The sequence below is a fragment of the Morone saxatilis genome, unplaced genomic scaffold, assembly GCF_004916995.1.
Source record: "Morone saxatilis isolate NCDOM2014 unplaced genomic scaffold, NCSU_SB_2.0 Contig16, whole genome shotgun sequence".
In the NCBI taxonomy this organism is placed as follows: domain Eukaryota; kingdom Metazoa; phylum Chordata; class Actinopteri; family Moronidae; genus Morone; species Morone saxatilis.
In genome coordinates this window covers 23539283-23558969 of record NW_023339718.1, presented here as the reverse complement: position 1 = coordinate 23558969, position 19687 = coordinate 23539283, and the positions used below count along the sequence as shown (strand labels likewise).

The 19687-nt window shown below is 40.9% G+C and overlaps 2 protein-coding genes across 3 annotated transcripts; both read right to left on the bottom strand.

Annotated features, from left to right (window-relative positions):
* Nucleotides 1–2852: 2852 nt before the first annotated feature.
* bmp10 (bone morphogenetic protein 10) lies at nt 2853–4814 on the bottom strand. Its single transcript, XM_035659073.1, has 2 exons — nt 4406–4814; nt 2853–3934 (listed from the first exon to the last, which is right to left on the bottom strand). The coding sequence occupies exons 1-2, from the start codon at nt 4812–4814 to the stop codon at nt 2853–2855; spliced, it is 1491 nt and encodes a 496-aa protein (XP_035514966.1).
* A 2961-nt stretch (nt 4815–7775) lies between these two features.
* On the bottom strand, nt 7776–19493 carry arhgap25 (Rho GTPase activating protein 25). 2 transcript variants are annotated; one of them, XM_035659072.1, is made up of 12 exons: nt 19430–19493; nt 16430–16632; nt 14466–14553; nt 13949–14062; nt 13042–13246; nt 11714–11846; nt 11516–11589; nt 11185–11306; nt 10577–10731; nt 9065–9618; nt 8230–8433; nt 7776–7962 (listed from the first exon to the last, which is right to left on the bottom strand). In XM_035659072.1, the coding sequence occupies exons 1-11, from the start codon at nt 19491–19493 to the stop codon at nt 8232–8234; spliced, it is 1914 nt and encodes a 637-aa protein (XP_035514965.1). In that variant the 3' UTR covers nt 7776–7962; nt 8230–8231. The 2 variants fall into 2 exon arrangements, with proteins under 2 accessions (XP_035514965.1, XP_035514963.1); XM_035659070.1 differs by having other exon boundaries at nt 7776–8433.
* Nucleotides 19494–19687: the final 194 nt, after the last annotated feature.

Genomic DNA, 19687 nt, shown 5'->3' with positions numbered 1-19687 from the left:
CAACCTCTGCTCTCATCTTACATGAGAGTGTCTGACTTGTTTGCTTTCTGAAACATCTCAGTGCACTTGCCATTAGTGGGCTGTTGCCAAAGACATTTTTTTGAGGAAGCTTTTAACTGGCAGAATTACTATAATAAACTTCTAGAACTGTAACTTTAGTTGCGACACACTGTCTGACTGCATATAGATGAGAAATCAGTGTGTGTGTAGCACATGCAGTTGCATATTAGAATTTTACTGTATCATCCACAGAAGCAGCAGAAGTATTACATAATCATTATTTTGCGACAATGTAGCAATGGTATTATGATTGCATAAGTCATATGTACCCCAGACATACCTCTCGCCTGCCTTTTTAGAAACTAATTTAGTGACAACATTACTATTGGTCAAAGCTTCTTAAAGGAAATGCGTAATTGCTCTTTTGACTAGAGATAGATGAGAGGATTGATACCACTCACCTGTCTGTCCATTAAGTATGAAGCTACAGCATGGAGACAGTTAGCTTAGTTTAGCATAAAGGCTATCAGCTAGCACCAGCACCTCTAAAGCTAAATAATTCTCAGAAAATTGCCTGACAACCTTACAGTAATGACAAGACTCCAGGAATCCATTGAACATGGCAAAGAAACAGTCCAGCATATAATTCCCCGTAAAACTATATTTTCTTGTTTGTTAGCTGAATTATTTTGTATGGATTCATCACACAAGATGTGCCAGTAGGCAGCCTTTTTTAGTCTTAATGCTAAGCTAAGCTAACTGTTGACTCAGGCTGTAGCCTTACACACAATCAAATTCAGTGAAGAAAGTAAAGGAGTGTATTTTTTCAATAGATCAAACTGTATCTTTAACCGGTTAGTAAAGCAGCCTGGCATGAGTATTAGCTCACTATCTCCAATATGATATCATGTTTTCTTCTAGATCTCTACTTCCTATCCATATCTCATTGTGCGTCTTGTCTGTCTTTGATTTTCATCGTTGACCTCAATTCTGCTGCTAGCGATCAGATTTACCCAAACAGCACAGACGTCTCACCTTTCATAAAACATTATGTGTGACACACATTCTTAACAACAAATAAATAATAAAAAGTTTTACACATTTCCGAGCATGAATCTGATCTGTATCCTTTATTTATCTTGTGTATGCGTTGGTACATGAATAACACAATGCTCTTGCAATCTGGTCTAACATTCATAGACAATTTAGTGTGAAAAGAAGGAGATACTGGAGTCCAGATCTTTGTTTGTTTTTTTTGTTCACATTTTCTTTTCACCAACAGGTTTTCCATCACAACTGATTGCATCTGCTAGCTGTCAGTGTGAGCAACAGGCCATCCATTTTGTTCATTAGCGGGTCTTCCGCTCAGTTTCCCATGGTTCTTTGTTTGTGTGTCATGTATGAACTATGGCCTGTGAGCTGATACTGTTGGACTGTCAGCAATGTATTGTATGACTGCTCTAGTAGCTTCTTTCTAAAATAATGGAAAGTTAAGTTGATAGATCAAGATGCTTTGATTGATCATTGCAATGTGAAAAATGGATCAGTGTGGCATTCTAGCTCCAAATATTTACATTCATCTTGATATGAGCTCATAAGGACATTTTGAATAACATGGTGTGTAAACCTTCTTCAGTAATTCATTCATAGTTAAGGAGTCTTTTCATTTAGGATTTGTTAAGTAATTGATCTTTATTGTTTTAGAAATTGTTACCATTTTTCCAAACCATTTCCCAACAAAATTCATTTTGTGCTGCAAATGCACTGATACAAAACCTGCTCTACACTAAGTAACTTACAAATGTACATATTTAGTTATCTACTCAGTTGTAAAAATTAATAAATTAGAACAATAAATAGTCTTTATTTTGACACAAGCAGCAGAGGTATCAAAAGGGTTTCATTTTAAAACTGTAACTGTATTTCCTTTTGATATTCGAAAGCAAATGCAACCTTTTTCAACTCTTGATTTTGGCCATATACATATAATAAATGTCCCAGAAGGCCATTTTGACCATAAAAGTGACTGAGGAGTCAGAGATATATTGTGGGCACATGGTGCAAGGTCAATGAGTTGAGCCAGTTAAGATTGTTTGTTGCCTAGGAATGTGGACAACCCCTGCCCCCTGGTCTTGTCCCACTGCCCTTTCCCACCACCTCAAAAGTTCCCCGGAATGGCGTCCAGTTCTCCAAGCGCAAGTGGTGGCATACATGTTTCTCAAACACCCACACCTTGCTATCGCTGTAGCTCGGGGGAGTGGAAAAGAAGCATGTGAAGTGGGAAACAGGGTTTGGATAGATAACCCTGCCACTAGGACTCCTGCACAGCGCCTTAGTATCAGGAGGCTGCAGGAGGCAGGAGATCGGCCTGGAGAGTTCATGTCTTGTCAGGTTGCCTCAGGGAGGTCATTTCACTGCGCCAGGACACATGAAGTGCTGATTAGTGTTTGCATCAAGTGGGGAGGCCAGAGATAAGTGGAGAGGAAGGGGATAACTGGTCCACTAGTTCCCACCAGGCCATACACACTGTACGATGTGCTCGGTTCGGCCCCTTGGGAAATCTTGTGTCTCACTTTGGGCACCATATTGACTGTAAATCTCCGGCACACTGTCTCTCTACTGTTTGACTGATGTCAATGGATATTCATGCCTTTGGCCATGTATGATAAAGCACTTGTTTCTGTTTTGTAGTTTAAAACAAGACAGTCATTCTTTCATTTCATTCAGTTTCATGAATAGTGAAAGTCCAATCTCACAGAGTCCCCTTACAGAGATGCCAACAATTGTCCTTTTGTTGAAGACACTTTTGGCTTATCTCCGGTTTCATCGTTAGTTCTATAGCTAAGCATGGACTATCTGCAGCCACACTCAGCCACCACCATGCCTTCAAACTTGTACTTGTAGGTGACCACGCCTGTGTCATCCAGATACAGCAGGGAGATAGGGTCCAGCTTGGTGGGCACGCAACAAGCTCGTGCCGCCTTCTGAGGACTGTTGATGTTGACCAATGTCTGGACAATGGCATGCTTTGTGGGTGTGACATGTTTCGTCAGTGGGAAAGAACAAATGCCACTGCACTCAAAGGCATCATAACCAGGTGGCGCAAGGATCCAACTGTCCCATCCAATGTCTTTGAACTCTACATACAGAGATTGTTTCTTGCAGTGGTTTCCCTTGGCATTGCGACGGATGCGAGATGCAGTGTCATAGATCAGATTGGAGCGCATTTGGATGAGGTCCTCTTCATCTGGCTCAACTTCTTCATCTCCTCCATCCCTGTCCCTCCCCAGCTCCCCCCACAGCCCATTCAGACCTGTCCCCAAGTCGTTCTGGAGAACCATGTTAGAGGTTTCGTGGTCAATCATCTCGTTCAGCTCACGCTTGTCATCACGGTGATCACTACTTTGGTCATCAGAGAAAACAATCAGCAGAGGTTTGTGTTTTTCCTCAGGGCTGGTGTCAATCTTCATGTCCCCTTCAGGTGGATCCCTGTCTTTGTTGTCCCCTGTCATACCTTGAACAGTATCTTCATTACCCATGCTGGCAATGTGCACTTCCAGCTGGTGCGTAGTGCCATGGTCAGATTTGCGCCAGCGTTGAACAGCAGCAGTGAGGTCAAAGGCCTCCCAGCCGTTATCTGTGCCGTAGACCTGGCGTGAAGCCAACTCCACCAGCTCTATCCGCTCTCCTTCCTCTATGAATCCATCGCCTCTCATGGTGTTCTCATCAGTCATGTTGTTGTCTCTGTCATGCAATTCCAGTTCGTAGATAGTGACTTTACGGTCGACACCAGCATAGAGATGACGGTCAATCTGGACAAGGGTGTAGAGGCGAAGCTCGGCTGCTGTGATACGTTCATGATGTGGGACTGACACATTGAATAGGAGTGGGTGACGCCTCACTCCTCCAACACCCACAACACTGGGAGATGAATCTGGAAAAGAGAAATAAACATTAATATACATTTTGTGTAGTCTTTTTAATGAGGTTTTGAGCTGAGTTCTGCAACAAATACTAATGCTATCTTGACCAAACTGTATAAAGAATTTGATCCTCAATTTCATTCCTAATTTGGATGTATTTAACTATTATCTTAATTTAATTACAAGCTGTTGCAGTTAGAAAAAAAGAAGGGTCATGACTAAGGCTTGGATTTGGACAAAATATTTGGTCGTACATACTTGAAGCTAGTCTACATAAAACCAGTACATATATACATGAAGATCCTTGCTCCCAGTTTCACTACTTAAAGTCTTTGACCTTGCAGACCAGTGAGTGATGAGTAATTAATCATTCAATGAAAAATGTAAACATGGCAGCAACTAAGAAGGAAAAAGTTCTAATTTTTAATCAATCTATTTGATCAACAGGGGCATCATCATCATATGGAGCAGAGGATCTTTACCTTCATTTTTGAAGCTGCGGATGATGTTGGCAGTGGGCATGGCAGTGCGGTCATTAGCAAAACGGTTGTAGAGCTCCATCATGTACTCAGGAGGCTCTTCTCGAATGCTTCCAGGAGGCAGGGCAGGAGGACCCAAGCCTGAGAGGTTGAAAGTCCGCAGAAACTGTTCCTTCAGGCTTTCCAGCAGGCTCTGCATGTCCATGTTGTTGCCCTGCTCCAGCAATGACGGATCCACCACACCTCCATGCCCATCTCCCAGCCCCGGAGCAGGGCGATGCCTCTGATGGGTGCTGGAGATCGGGCTGCTCTGTCCACATAGAGGCCCCTGGAGCAGCAGGATGGAAAACAGCAAGAGCCAAGTCTTGGAGCTGCAGATGATTCTTAGTTGAGAGATCCAAATGCACGCCATAGGAAAGACAATCTGCAGCTTTCTATTATGCCCTCTGGGATTATCTATGGATTGGCTTTTGCAACAGTAAAAAAAAAAAAAATTGTAATCCCTGAATGCCTTAATCCAAACGTTAATTTAAATTGTGGTCAGTTCATCTGCAGGCTATGGAAAGTTCTGGTTCCCTGGCAGTAGACAGTAGTGTTGCTGACCCTTGCACTGACCAGTGTGAGCCTCTCTGCAGGAGTGTGTATTCCTGCTGCTCTCTTCCAGATCTCACAGCATTTATTCTCATGCACACCTTTTGATGTCCTTTGCGACAGGGCTGCAGTTCCGGTGACAGGGTGGCCAAGGCTTGACTTTGTCCGTCTGAGTCATCTCTGTTGTGTCCTCTCCTCTGTCAGTCTCTCTCTGTGCTCTGCTCTCTTCTGCCCAGTTCTTTCTTTCTGTCTCTTATCTATGATATGGTGGGCTCTGCATTGCTCAGTGCTTATGGTCTCTTTGCTGGTGTGTGTGTGTGCGTGCGTGCCTTCAACTTTGTGTGATGCACATGAGCGTGTGTTATCTCACAACTTCCTTAATGAGGATTTTGTAAACACTGTCCTGTAGCCTCTTCCTTGTGGAAGTGCTATTTTGTTTGGGTGGGTGCTCCAGGGTTGATATTCTTCATTTGTTTATTTGCTCTGTAAATGGTGGAGTTCTGCAAGCTGCTGTCTAGGCTCCATTGACCATTTCTTTTTGACAAAATACACCAAGGGTCTGTTGATACCGTCGAATGTAACAGGATATATCTATTAGACAACACTTGTCCAAATGAAATTGAAATGCAATGAGGTGTGAGGCCTTAATGATCGAGGATGAAAGATACCGAGCTGACTCTCAAGAACATTTCAAGTTGCTCAGGAGGTCAACACAGTAGTACAAAATAATCCTTCATGTTTATTTAATATTATTTAGTTACAATCATGCCCCTGCTGTGCTTGGTGAAATGTTCTGTGTGTGATTCCTCCTCTGGGTAAGTGGACACTGTCTGAAATACGTTATCTGAGCAAAAGAGGCTCCTAGAAAAATGCAAGAGCAAGGGTATTCAACGCAAGAATAGATGAGGCACATTCTCAAAGTTTCATGAGTGTCCTGACGCAGCATTTTAGAGACATTCCTTTGGATTAGTGATAGAGCAACCGAGACAGTCTAATGTGATGGAAACTGAGTGACTCGTGACGGAAAAACTTCCACCGTCCAACAAGTCATCACTAAATGTATGGATATACTGTACATGGTGAAGCAGACTGGGGTCAAGAAACTCTTTCTTCTGATGAGATTAATAATGACTCACGTTGGCTTAAGAGAACAGATTTGCAACTATTTCATTTGTCACCTGAACAGTCATTCCACTACATAACTGTCCTTCATTCCTGAGCTTCTTTGTCTGACCTGCAGATACACTCCTGATTGTGGTGCGTCACAGAGATGGGAAAGAATGAGCTTTTCCTGCCTCATCTGCCAGGCTGACAGTTGACAGACGTGCTGTTATCTCTCACTGTTAAACTGCTGCCGCAACAGACTATCACATCTTCCTGATGGCAGAAAGAAGGCTTGATAATGGCAGTGTTCTTTTGCACACAACACACATTTACACAGTCGGTTAGTCCCATCCATATGGTCTCTATTATGGACCTCATTGTGTAACAGATGTTGATTTATGGCCAGAGTTTCTATTTTTAGACCGAGCGTTCTAACAGACAACATTTTGTGCTGATATCCAACATCTGAATTTTATGATTTACATCTGCGATGTTTAAGATGAAAAAGGTATTGAAAACTAATGCAGTCCCAGATCACCTGAAATATTAATCATTGTGTTTTTGTTACCTTAGAATAAGCTATTTTTATCTACAAAGGGAGTGGGTCCTCTTCCACAGAGTCTGCCATGTTAAACCACCTTGTTTCTACAGTAGCCCAGAACCGACAAACTAAACACTGGCTCTAGATAGGGCGTTTCATGGCCACCGTAGTTTCTCCTCTATGCTTGAAGGTGGAGGGTGAGGGAAGGGGTATTCAGTTGATTGCAATCTGCAACCTCACCACTAGATGCCACTAAATCCTACACACTAAGCCTTTAAATGATTGCAGTGGAACAACACTGACATATTATCACCATAAGTCAATATAACAGATGTAAAATTGCCTGTTAGACATACAGCAGACACAGAGCAATGTTAGCATTCATTTGGAGTCGTGTTTCTGGCCGCTTTTTGTTAAATGTTGGCATGCAAACTAGTGGTTGATCAATATGGCTTGAATTTTTATTAATGAATTAAATAGAAAAATACATTGGATGTAGATTTCAGAATGTGACTGGTGTTTAGAGGACGGGGTACAGTATGTGAGAAGCATCATTAATCAGCTGCATTATTCTATACATTATACAAAATAATATATATTTAACACTAGCCAGTAACGATTTTAGATTAGATTTGCCTCTTTTTTTATTAAAGCTCATTATCTGAAAATGCCAGATAATCAGCCCGGTTGATCGCTCTATCACTAATCCGAGCACTTTAAATTAAGATGGTTAACATTATACTTGTTAAACATCAGAATATTAGCGTGCTCAGTGTGAGTATATGTTAGAGCTGCATGGCTATAGAGTTGTTAATTTTTGGGGGATTTCTGCCTTTATTTGAAAAGGACAGCTGAAAGAAAGACAGGAAAACGGGAGAGAGAGGCCAAAGGGCCACGGGCTGGAAGGAAAAATGGGACACATGCTCTATGAGGTGACCTACCTGGTGCCTCTAAGTCATTGCCTCTTTATGCCTTATCTTCCATTATCTCACCCACCATGCTTCATATGTAATCAGTTTATATGTATCTGGAAGGCTTTCATCACTGTTTTTCAGCAATGAAGTAGAAAAAAGTATACTGATGTGTTGGTATAATAAATATGTTGTGTAAGATTATTCCATGCATCAACAAAAAGACTTAAATTTATTAATTTTATTAATTTACTACTGAAATGAAACATCAAGTAAGACTATTTACTCCATATATGACACATAGTATTTGTTCTGTCCATCATTAACACTATTCAGTCCAGTTGACCTGGTCTTTTCCAGTACATCCTGTGTAACAGCTGGATCAGGGCAGTTCATATACAGTGACATGACTCCTGCAGTAGAGAGGAACAAACTTGTGTTTAAAGTCTTTAATGGAAAAAGTGATGTTAAAGCCTATTTAGATCTCTTCTTAACAGACTTTCCTCACAGGCACAAACAAATGAGCCAATAATTTATCTTGAGGACCAAACAGGGCTCAAATGGAAACAATCCAGCATCCCACTGGAGGACGACAGTATTTTCCACAACAGTTCATGTTAAATTAGCTCTGTTGAGATTAACAAAGTAAATGTCCATATACTAGTGAGTCTTAAAATTACTTTTAGGTGGGAGCTTGTGGCTGTCTGGTAAGGAACTGCTGAATGTCTCTTTGCAGCTCCTCATTGCGTTTCTGGGCCTCGTCTCGGCTGCGCTCAGCATTTCTCAGGCAGATCTCCAGAGCGGCCACACGGCGGCGATCTTTCTCCAGAGCAGACTGGAGCTCTGCCACTGTGGCCTTCAGCTCCTTGTTCTCCTGCTGCAGACTGAAGACATTGAGAGACACAAAGGGTTCAGAAAAAGAAAAAAAAGTCCAAAAAGCAACTTGGTATGTTCTGAAAACGATGTCCATCATTGCAAAACAAATGAATCCAGTCCAAAAATATGTCAGCACTTTGTCATTTATAATTATTAGGTATTATAATAATCAATTGATTTCATAAAATAACATTTTATGTAAAAATGAAAAAAAAGAGAGATTACTAAATCGGTTTCCATATAAATCAGCTTGTTGTAATTGCTTCCTGGAATTATCTGTCACTTTTTTATTCTAGACCAATGGGCTACTTTAGTCTGTCAAGATAGTGACTCTCATTTCTACAATATTCCCAAAACAAGAAATACTGCACTTGGAACAAACCAATCAACCTATTAGCTCACTGGCATGTTGACATGCTGGCTGAATATGAAACAAAATTAGCTGTAGTTTTTCACAACAATCTTGGTGATTTACAAGTGTTCTATAACCCTTACAATTACAAAAACCTTTCAAAATCCTTGAGATACACTGAATACCTCAAGGAGGTCAAGCGACAATAGTTTAAACTAAAAAGTGTGTACCACATGTAGGTGTTAGTGAGGGGTCTGTCTGGTGTTTGTCTCCATGTGATTCCTCACCTGCTCCAGCGGTCTACAAGCTGCTGGCTGTCTTTCGTCTGCTCAGACCTGCTGTTGACCTGCTGAACTGAACCGCTCACTGTCAGGTTCCCTGCACTCTTCTGATGTGACAGCACCGGAGCAGGCTGGGAATCATTGTTAGGTTTTTGGGAGGCAGCACTAGAAGAACCTGTGTTGTCACTTCCTCTCCTGGCTGTTAATCTATCCTCTCCCTCCTTGTTACTGATCTGAGACCCTCCGAACAATGACCCTGAACTCCGGAGGTCCAGGATCTTAAAAATATCCTCCGACAATGTCCCGCTCTTCTCCTCCGTGCTCTCCTGGATGCGACTCCACCGGTTGAGGGCATCGGCCTTGGCTGCCATCCCCGTTAGGGGGCAGTTGAAGGCGGGCAGGGTCTGAGTGCGTTTGCGGGGACTTCCAACCCAGTCTTCTGTGGAGGGTGACTGAGACTCCGGAAGTGTGTTTTGGGGGTTGCAGTTTCCTCTGTCTGGACCTGGACTGTCAATGTCCTCCTCCTCTTCCGGAGACTCCGACAGAGATGCATCACCCATCTGAGACAAACACATAACTGAAGATTAATATATGCTATATGTATATTGCTATATACATGCTATATATATATTATACTATGATACAATTTATATTACTGGTAAATATTTAGCTATAACATAAATAATCAGTGGGTTTTAGGACCTGAATTCTCAACCAACCATGGGTTGGCGAGCTAATGCTAGAAAAAATGCATCAGAAAACCTTTCACTTAATCTATCAGTAAACGGAAAGCTGTGTTTTTCAGAGATGTTGAGTATTACCTACAAAACAGGCACAAAAGTACCAAAATATTAGAATTTTGAGGACCAGTGTGTAGGATTTAGTGGTGAAGTTGCAGATCTGTCCATTTAATATCAAACTACAAACAGCTAGCTTAGCTTAGAGACCAGAAACGGGGGAAACAGCTAGCCTAGCTCTGTCCAAAAGTAACACAATCTGCTGCCAGCACCTTTAAAGCTCACTATTAATACATTCATCCATATAAAAACCAAAGTGTAGAGAGACTGTGTAAATGAGTGAGCCAGGCTAGCTGTTTCCCCCATTTCTAGTCTTTATGCTAAGCTAAGATAACGGTTTGCCGGGTCCAGCTACATATTTACTATACAAACATGAGAGTGGTATCAATCAGCAAGGAAGTCAATAAGTTCATTTTTGCCACCTCTGTCTTCTAGCCACTGTTAAAACTGTTCAATGTTTTGAACACTTTATTACCAAATTTACCAACTGTGTCTGACTGTGGGGGTCAACGAATCAACGCAGCCGATGGAATTAGCAGCGTTCGTAATACAGCCAACTTTCACGTTGAACACGTGGCAACTTCTTCCTACTAACACATTGTTTGGGATATTCTGGTATGTGTTCTTTTCCCCATTGGCCTTTTAGGATATGTTCTAGTTTTACCCTACATAACGGACATTAAATATGACAGCGGCTCAGTGTGTGGTCAGCTGCTCTTACCTCTGCAGACTCCCAGCCCACAAAGCTTCGGGGAGCGTTCTTCTGGCTTTCGGCCTTCTTTGAGGGAGGGGAGGGAAGCACGTCTTTGGAGAGGGGAAACAGAGTCTCATGCTGTCTGATCATCACTGTCATCAGCTTCTGGATCTGAGGAGTCGCTGCGAAGAAAAACAAACACAAATGTGAAACGATTATGATCAAAATGCCTTATCTGCAGGTTCTTGTGTATATTCTTGATTCACTATCTTCAGTCTTCTGAAAATTTACTTGAGCAGAAATAGTTTTTTACTTTTGCTGTTATTTTGTATAGCTCAGATACATACACTCTGACATAAATACGGTATGTCAGTAGTAGTGCCAGCATTATTGAAATAGAAAGTTTATGTAAGTTCATCAGTGTATCGAAAAAAGACACAACTGTAAAAGGCTGTTTTATTTCACATATTATTGCCACATGTCATTTTCACTGCCTAATAAAAATGCTATCATTTGGATTCAGGGCGATTTCCAGATTGTGAACAATACAGTTTTCATGGCTGCATTAAAAGGTAATAGGAAAACACAGATGTGTCTACATCTTGGTTCAGGACACATCAATGATGGGTTCTTACCCTTCATCACCGAGATGGGGTCTTCTATCTGAGGTTTGAGCAGGTTGATGCCCATCACTGTTGCTAGGTTCTCCACGTTCATCTTATTCACCTTGGAGTGCAGCTGCACCTCAAATAAAAACCTGGGAAACGAAAAGACACAATCAGCAAACAGCTCAAACTGATCTCTGAACAGCATTTTACTGAAGCAGAAGGGTTTGTGAGATCAGGTTGATGTCTTGCTCAAGGACACGTTAGCAAGTATCTTTCCAATTATGGAAATCTTCTCTCTAACCACCAAGGTTTTTCTCTGGAATGTCCCATAATGCTTTGTGCTCCTGCTTCTACTCACCGGCAGACATAACTGAGAAGGTTGTAGTTCATTTTGGGGAGAAGAGTGATTTGTTTCTCCAACATTTCCCAACCCTGAGAGGACACATGAGTGAGAGGTTATAGGACACACTCAAAATATCACAAAAGCTCTCCTTCGAGTACAAATACACTCAGATGACAGACATATTGTAGTTTTTTAAAATAAAATAAAGCATACCGCCGAGCTGCTGGAGTCCAGTAGGTTAGTGCAGTCCAAAAAGTCTTGGTACTGAGTCCAGGGCACCACAGGCTCAGGAAGCTCGCGCAGGTACAGCTTGAGCAGTGATGCCACCGTGTGGACATCTGTGTCACTGCAGCAATGACATATATCATCCAATGAACGACATCGACTTACAGTTTAAATGGCATTTAACAATTAGACGCACAGAAGACCAGTGTAAGACCAGTGTATAGTTTTGCCAGTAAATGGAGCCAGTGTTAGCTGCATGAGTTAGCATGTATTTTACAAAAACTGGAGCCTGCACACTACATCATAGATATGCACTTTGCTCATACATGCTGTGTATGGAAGCCTTTGACCTGACCTAAATCTAATAAAATATGTTCACTGTATTCTACACTTATTGACTGTGTGCTGTGGTGTTTACTCTGAGCATAGAGCTTCATCAGAGTTTTTTCATCTTTGTAAATATTTTACTGGACCCATTTACATGTTGGGATATAGTATAAACATCTTTTTTACAATGTCCTCTAGGATTTAGGTGTTCTCGTTTTGGGCTTTTGGAAGCTAGTACAGCAGGCTTTGATTCAATTTTGTAGTTTGGACTCAGTTCAAGGGGAAAACAGTACATCTTGTATTCTTTGTTTTATTTTTGGCCTGAAATATGACATAAAGCATTTCCCTGTAGCCCATTCTGGCTGCTCCTTGAAAGTGCTCACACTGGATTACAGACAAACACATTAGGCTAAATGGATGTTTTAATCAACAGTGCTCTGTCAGAGGACCTTGTGATGTTGAGTAATACAGGCTTCCTCCTGTGTGCCTGCCAAAGAACAGGATGTGGTATCGCCTTCAGCTCTTAGCAGACAGAAATCTATCAGCCACTCTGTATCTCTCTCATCTCTCCTTGCTTTCTCAGAAAAAAAGCTGATGCTGTGGATTGATTGAGGTTGTTTTTCTCCTTATATAGCAGTTCAACTTTCTTAAGCTCACACTTTTACCAACCAGGTTAAAAGAGAGATGATGATTTCCAAGGACAGTTTTGGTCCTGAGTGGTTTTTGAGATGTGTGACTCTGTTGATGAATAAACCACTTTCTAACCACTTTATACTCAGTATTTCAATAACCAGAATGACCTTATTTCATAAATGCCATATACATACATATGCATAAAACCAGTACTACTACCAATCAATCAGTTCAGTTAAGGGTTTCCATTAAACAACTGCTGTAATATTGAGGTAGACAATACAGAACTCATGACTAGTTCTGATTCTGGTTCACATGGTCTCTAGTCTGTACAGAGGGTACCATGAGTGCATTACCTGGGGAAGGAGGGCCTCTCTCCTGCATCAAAGGCATCTCTGAACTGTTTGACAGCATTGTCCTGACCCGGGAGGCGAAAGATGCCCTCCTCATCCAGGCCATGTTCTTTGATGAACTCCACACACTTCTGTACCAGGATTGGCACCATTTGAGGCCCAAACCGTTGCTCATATGTTACTATGTCCATCAGACCCTTTCCAAACACTGCAGAGAGATAAGACATGAGATCTTGGACCAGTAATGTCCGAACAGTATTATCAGAAATAATTTTTGCACATTCAAATAAACACTATTATGGTCCGTCTTTTACATGGCCTTTCTAAATACTGTAGGCTGGTGCCTGTTTTTATTCATTAACTTTAAAGGCATAGTTCGGCAGTTTTTTGCTTGCTGAGAGTTAGATGAGAAGACTGATACCGCTCTTGTGTCTGTACACTGAATATGAAGCCACAAGCCAGCAACTGGTTAGCTTATAGTAGCTTAGCAAAAAGAATGGAAACAGCTGTCCTGACTCTGTCCAAAGGAAACAAAAAACGACTACGAGCTCTTCTAAAGCTCACTGATTGAAACATTATTTCTAATTTCTTCAATCTCTACAAAAAACAACATGTTGTGGTGAGGCAGATTTTTTTAGCATTTCGTCAGAGCCAGGCTAGCTTGTCCTGGCTGTTTCCAGTCTTTATGCAAAGCTAAGATAACCAGCTGCTGGCCCCAGCTACACATTTAGCATACGGACATGACAGTGGTGTTGATTTTCTCATCTATCTCTAAAGAGAGAAAGAAAATAAATGTATTTCCCAAAATGTACAACTGTTCCTTTAATTTCTAGAAAAGTCTGGTCAAATGGGATAGTTGCAGTGTCATACATAACCTCAGTTTCCATAACAATATAAGGTTTTACTGAACCTCCACTCGTTGGTACTCCAATGACTCTGCGCAGAGTGCGGACCCATTCCTCCATGTCACTCTGGGAGTTTGCCATGAACACATATGGACATCGCTCCCTGTCTCCAGTTACACCTGTGAAATGATGGGTATTGTTGGAAAAAATCTTAGTAAAGCAAAACCTTTAGTAGGACAGATACGCATGTCAGAAAATGTAAAATCTATATATAGATTTCCAAAGTAGATTACGATATCATATCAGTTCTTGGTATTTTTTCACTTCCTACTATGCTGTCTTAAACAGATAGACAGAAAGGGACATGTAACGCAGTTTGGGAAGAGACTTAAAAACAATGACATACAGGAAACGTTTAACAAAGGTTTGTCCTGTAAGTTATTAAGATGAATAAATAAGATGATACAAGGCAATGAAGGGAGGCCATGTACCACTGTTACACCCAAAACTATCTTTACGTGCTGGAATAAATATGCATAAAGTCAGTTTTGCTCTCTTTTAGAGGGTCGGTTCCATGCTTACGTGGTATGATCTCAAAAAGGTATTTCCCAGGGTCATCTGAGCTCAGAGGGAGTTCATTCACTTTACTGAACCGCAGCTGGATGACCCCCTGGAGACCAAAAAACAAGAGCACAAACACATGGGAAAAAAAAAATTAGTGTAATGTCCATACCAGAATTCTGTCAAAAACCAACCACTATGCATTCTATGCACACTATTCATTCATAGACCACCATATTCTACCATTAATATTAACTGTTCACTTTACAGTTTACTAGTAAGTAGTAGTTTTTTAAAGTAGTAAAGGTCTCAGCATGTATTTTCACTGCATGTGTAGCACAGTTTTTTTTTATGTAGCAAAACTGTATCACAAGAGGTTTTGCAGAAACATACAGAAAAACAAAAGAAAGTGTTCACTGCTGATCTGTCATTACTGGGTTTAAGGTCTACTCATGTTCATGTGAGTTCACTGTTTACATTAAAGGTCCAGTGTGTAACATTTAGGAGGATCTATTGGCAGAAGTTGAATGTATTATGCATAACTATGATTTCATTGGTAAATAATCACTGAGTTATCATGTTTTGTTACCCTAGAATGAGCATTTTATAACTACAGACAACGCAGGAGTTTACTATATTGAACTATCATGTTTCTACAGTAGCTGAGTAGTGCAACTTCACCCCTAAATGACACAAAATCCTAAACACTGGACCTTTAAAGGACTAAAAGGCCCTATCTACAGCCAGTGTTTGGTTTATCTTATTATATTCCATGTCAATAGATCCGTCTAAGTGTTACACACTAGACCTTTAAAGCACATACAGTACACCAATCTCCACCAATTTGTTTCTTTCTGTTTAAAACCAAAGCCAAAAGTAGAAATGACTCTTGGGCTTTTGGAGTTCCTGCTTAAGTAATAATTTTGTAGCTTTTGAAGTCTATCCATCAACCAGATGATGTGGCAGGCATATGCCTGCCGTGGTTAAGTGTCCCTGAATGGGGAATATATTTCTTTTTTCACATTTTTATAAATGCTCCTCTCCCTTCCTGTGTCATTCACTGCAGGTCAGTTCTAATCGGGAAGTAAATCAAAAGGATGGGAGAAATGTAAGAGGAGAAGTGGACAGAACAAAACAGAAGCCAAACTTGGCAGCATAAAGTGACCCTGACACATTTTATACATGCTGTTTGTTTTTGATATTTTACACATTAATATACTCTGCAAATTTGACTACGCTCCCTGCACATGTGTAGCCTCCTCTGAAATCCCAGCTAGTAATGTCACTTATGGAGTGTAACAGTCTTTTTTCGAAGTTTGCAAACGACATGTAAAGGGAGGATGAAGTTGTGTGAATCTTCTGTTTGTCCCACAAACTGTAGACAGAGCTACAGCATGATAACAAAGACTATACTTGGCTGGATGGTCATTCAGTGTTAAAGAGATGAACAGAAAACACACAGTATAAAAAAAGACTTTCAATGGCAGGAGGCCTCTCTTGTGAGGCTTTGAGCATCACTTGTTTTGTTGACAGGAAGTGTGCAGTTAGCCACACAGCTAAGTGAGTGTTTGTGGTGTTGATTGGAAATGATAAAGGACACACTTCTTATTAACCCAAGAATTAATCTGACATTTAATATTAAAAATATTAGCTTTAGATCACTAAATGTTGTTTTTTAAGAAAATGCTGGTTTGCTTTTATTACTTAACATCACCAAATGTGAAAGACATCAATATGTAATTGAGACATAGACATGATTTTGATGACAGTCATATCCTCACATATAAGTATACATGTGCCAAATTCAAAAAGTTATTGCAGCCTTTTAATTTTGAAATATGTGACATTTCTGTGAACTGCTATTGAAATAATGTGCACATGCAGTTTATGCTAACAAATGACAAAAGGAGGACAAATATACATCATCAAAATCAAAATAATAGCATTATGAAAGACTAAAAAGAACGGAATTCCCAATGTCTCACCTGGACAGTCGTCTCCTTGTCATCTTTGTGGTAGGTCAGAGTGCTTCCTCTTAGCACAAAGTAACGCTGCTGCCAGTTCTTGACTAAGGACCTCTGCTGTTTCTTGAGCCAGCCAGCCTTCAGTGGCCTCTCCATTGACCTGGGGGAACGCGGTGAGCCCGGGCCAGGGCCTCCCTCTCCAGGTATCACACTCTTTGATCGTGCTGCCAGACACCACGAGAAAGCAGTTGGTAAAACTGTCATGAGCAACAGTCGCTAAGATACTGTCTCACAGCCGGTGCTGTGAAATGTTACCAAAACATCAGCGCTGCACTCAACTGCAGCACAGCACTTCCTCTTTTTTTATATGAATATGTATCAGCCTATCAAAGCTGAGGGGCCTCCTCACTGTAACCTATTTTTGTTCCTCACCTTTACAGTTTTAGAGTGAAAGGAAATTACTGGTCTGAGCTGACCAGTTTCCTGTGGAAGATGCATGAATGCAGCTGTGATTGTTCTACACAAATAACACGGTGGTCTGCAAGAGACAGACCATCAAACAATATGCTAGAAAGGTCAGATTAAGTTCTGTGTAGGGTTAAGTTGAACTGAAACCGACACATCCTATTTTTGATTTTTTGAAAAATGTCACCCTTGACTGGCAGTTGTTAACCTTAGAGTTGTGTGCCTGTTAGGGGCCACAATGTGATGGTTTAATGGAGGGACTAAAGAACAGAAGCAGAGGTCTACGTGGCCCAGAGAAGACAGAGTCAGATAGAGATGGGCTGAATAACAAGCAGGGTGGTAGGACTGCAGAGATAGCTGGATTGAGATTGAGCCCACTTGCTCAGTTGTTCTTAAATTCACTGTGTCCTGTTAAGCAAGATGATAGAGGAGAAGAGAAGAAGAAGGCCACACTGCAGTAAACAGGAAGCTGCCACATCATTGCCGGAGGGCCAGCGACACTTTGAAGATCTCCACCTAGAGGTTTGACAATCCTTTGGTCTAATTTCAATAACATCACCCTCCCTTGATTAGTGGAAAGTTAAAATGCTGTTGAGGAACCATGAGCCCACACACAGAGGCTGTCACACCACACCCATGGCCGACAAACACACAGCTCCTTTAAACTGGCCTCAATTTGCGATGAACCTACCGTTACACTGCACCTCAAAGATGTGTTCAGTGCCCACAATCAAAAACAGTTTATGTCAAGTGCAACACTTACATCTGACTCACATCAAGATTGATACAGAGGAGATTGATATTTAGAGTTCCCCTCTGATTGCATGGAGGCTTTTTATATAATGTATAGAATAATTAAAGAATTAAAGAATTTCTCATTTACTACTTGATAAGGTGAGACCTCTAAAGTTCATAAGCTAATTAACACATCATAAGAGCACATAACCTCTCATAATAAAAACATTTTTTTACACTTCTATATGAAGCACTTTTGGCTGCATGTCTGTGTAAAAGGTGCTATATAAATTAAGTTGAGTTGAGTTGAGTTGAGTTGTGTTTTTGATGATTAAACCAACAAGATATAATGTGTTAGTGAGCTTTAGAGTTGCTAGTAGGTGGATTTTGTTACCTTCCGTCATCGCCAGGCTCAGACTTGAGAGTGTTATCGATCTTCTCATTTGACTCTCGACAAGTAAGCAAATCATTTCACAAAATGTCAAACTATTCCTGTAATCCTGCATGAAACAGCAGATTGATTTTACTGCATCAGGAAGAGTCAGGGTCAGGTTGTTTGTCCTCTGTAAAATCAACATTCACTCCTACACACTGACTGAAATCTTACAAAAGGACAAGTGCAGTATGACTGTACACACACATGTACATATATATATGGGCACAGTCACAGTTACATACAGCTCTTGCAGAAACTGAGCTCTTGCATCAGTTTCCTGCTGAAAGCCTGCGTCACTCCAGTTCCAGGGTATAAAGTCTGTCATAATCCACAAAACATCTCACAGTAAAAGAATCATGAGGGGGTCACCAACTTTCAGGAAGTTATGCTTTCATACAAGCAAGGGCATGATAATGATTCAGTCAATATGAAGCAGATAAAATAAATGCACTACAGGCAGCAACTTCCTTCCACAGTGCTGAACAACCAGTACCACTGATTGTAAAAATGATTAGAGAGCTGAACTGAGCAAAACTGATGTGTGCTATGAACAATGGCAGGACTGTTCTGTGGAGAATTTATCCAGTCGCTGCTTGTGTGAAAACCTCTTTTTCATGTGAATGTTGCAACTGTTGTGCCATCTGAGCGTGAGAGGAAACAGGGCATGTAATTGCACTGATTCCACCCTATGCAAAGCATGGTGGTAAGCACGGTATTAGTAAGTCTAGACCGCTGTATGGCTTTACTTTAAAATACATGACTGCACATAGTTTTGCACATACACATGCACACGCACACACGCACACACACGCACAGATGTAGGTTGGTCACTGTCTTATTGCAGCCACTGGGAGTTACTTTTGAGTGACTTAAGAAACACATTTTAAAGTTTTAAATGTCAAGCTATGTTTTAATATTGAAATAATAATGATTTCTATATTAGATGACAGTGATTTGTTTAAAAAAAAATGGTCTACAACAACTCTAGTCATATTCAACACGTAGCAAGCAGCCACTAACATGCCTGAAAATCCCAGAGACTGCAGAATCTGTCACTAGTTATCAGATTTATCTTTTTATATAATGAAACACCCATTATCAATTCACCAATCTGATCAATTATACTTATAATTATACTATACACCATTAATTCACATGCAAAAATAATATTCATGCAGCTAGGGAAATTTTACAAGGTGCACTGGATCTCCACATTGCACAAGGTGCTATATTGAGATAAATTTTTTACTCTGTAGCATCCCTGGTTTCATGGAAAATTAGGAATTGTAACATATTTTACTGTCAATGAGTTTAAAGTGCCCAAAATGTGAAGAGTGACAGTGCTGACACTGCTGACATTGAATGCAGCACGGCGACCAGCTTACCTATCCGAGCTGTCTCAGCCTTGAAGGTGCTGAAGTCCCAGTTGCGAGGTAGTTTCAGAGACATTGTCCTTAACTCATAGCATGGGTCAGTGTTTTATTTCACACCCCACTGGAGCACATACACACACACATTGATACACACTCACACACACACACACACACAAAGTAGAGATATCGCAGATCACACTTCCTACTTCCTGTGTGTTAATCTGTCTTCTTCTTTTTTTTTCAGCCCTTCAAAAGGCGTCCCCTCATGCT

Bases quoted from the DNA above. Each gene is read 5' to 3' on its own strand.
- bmp10 (XM_035659073.1), bottom strand. From the start codon at position 4,814: ATGGCGTGCATTTGGATCTCTCAACTAAGAATCATCTGCAGCTCCAAG. The intron at 3,935-4,405 runs GTAAAGATCCTC...TCTCTTTTCCAG, and splicing joins CCGCAGCTTCAAAAATGAAG to ATTCATCTCCCAGTGTTGTG.
- arhgap25 (XM_035659070.1), bottom strand. From the start codon at position 19,493: ATGTCTCTGAAACTACCTCGCAACTGGGACTTCAGCACCTTCAAGGCT. The intron at 14,063-14,465 runs GTAAGCATGGAA...ATCATTTCACAG, and splicing joins CCTTTTTGAGATCATACCAC to GTGTAACTGGAGACAGGGAG. The intron at 11,590-11,713 runs GTATGCTTTATT...GTGTCCTCTCAG, and splicing joins TGGACTCCAGCAGCTCGGCG to GGTTGGGAAATGTTGGAGAA.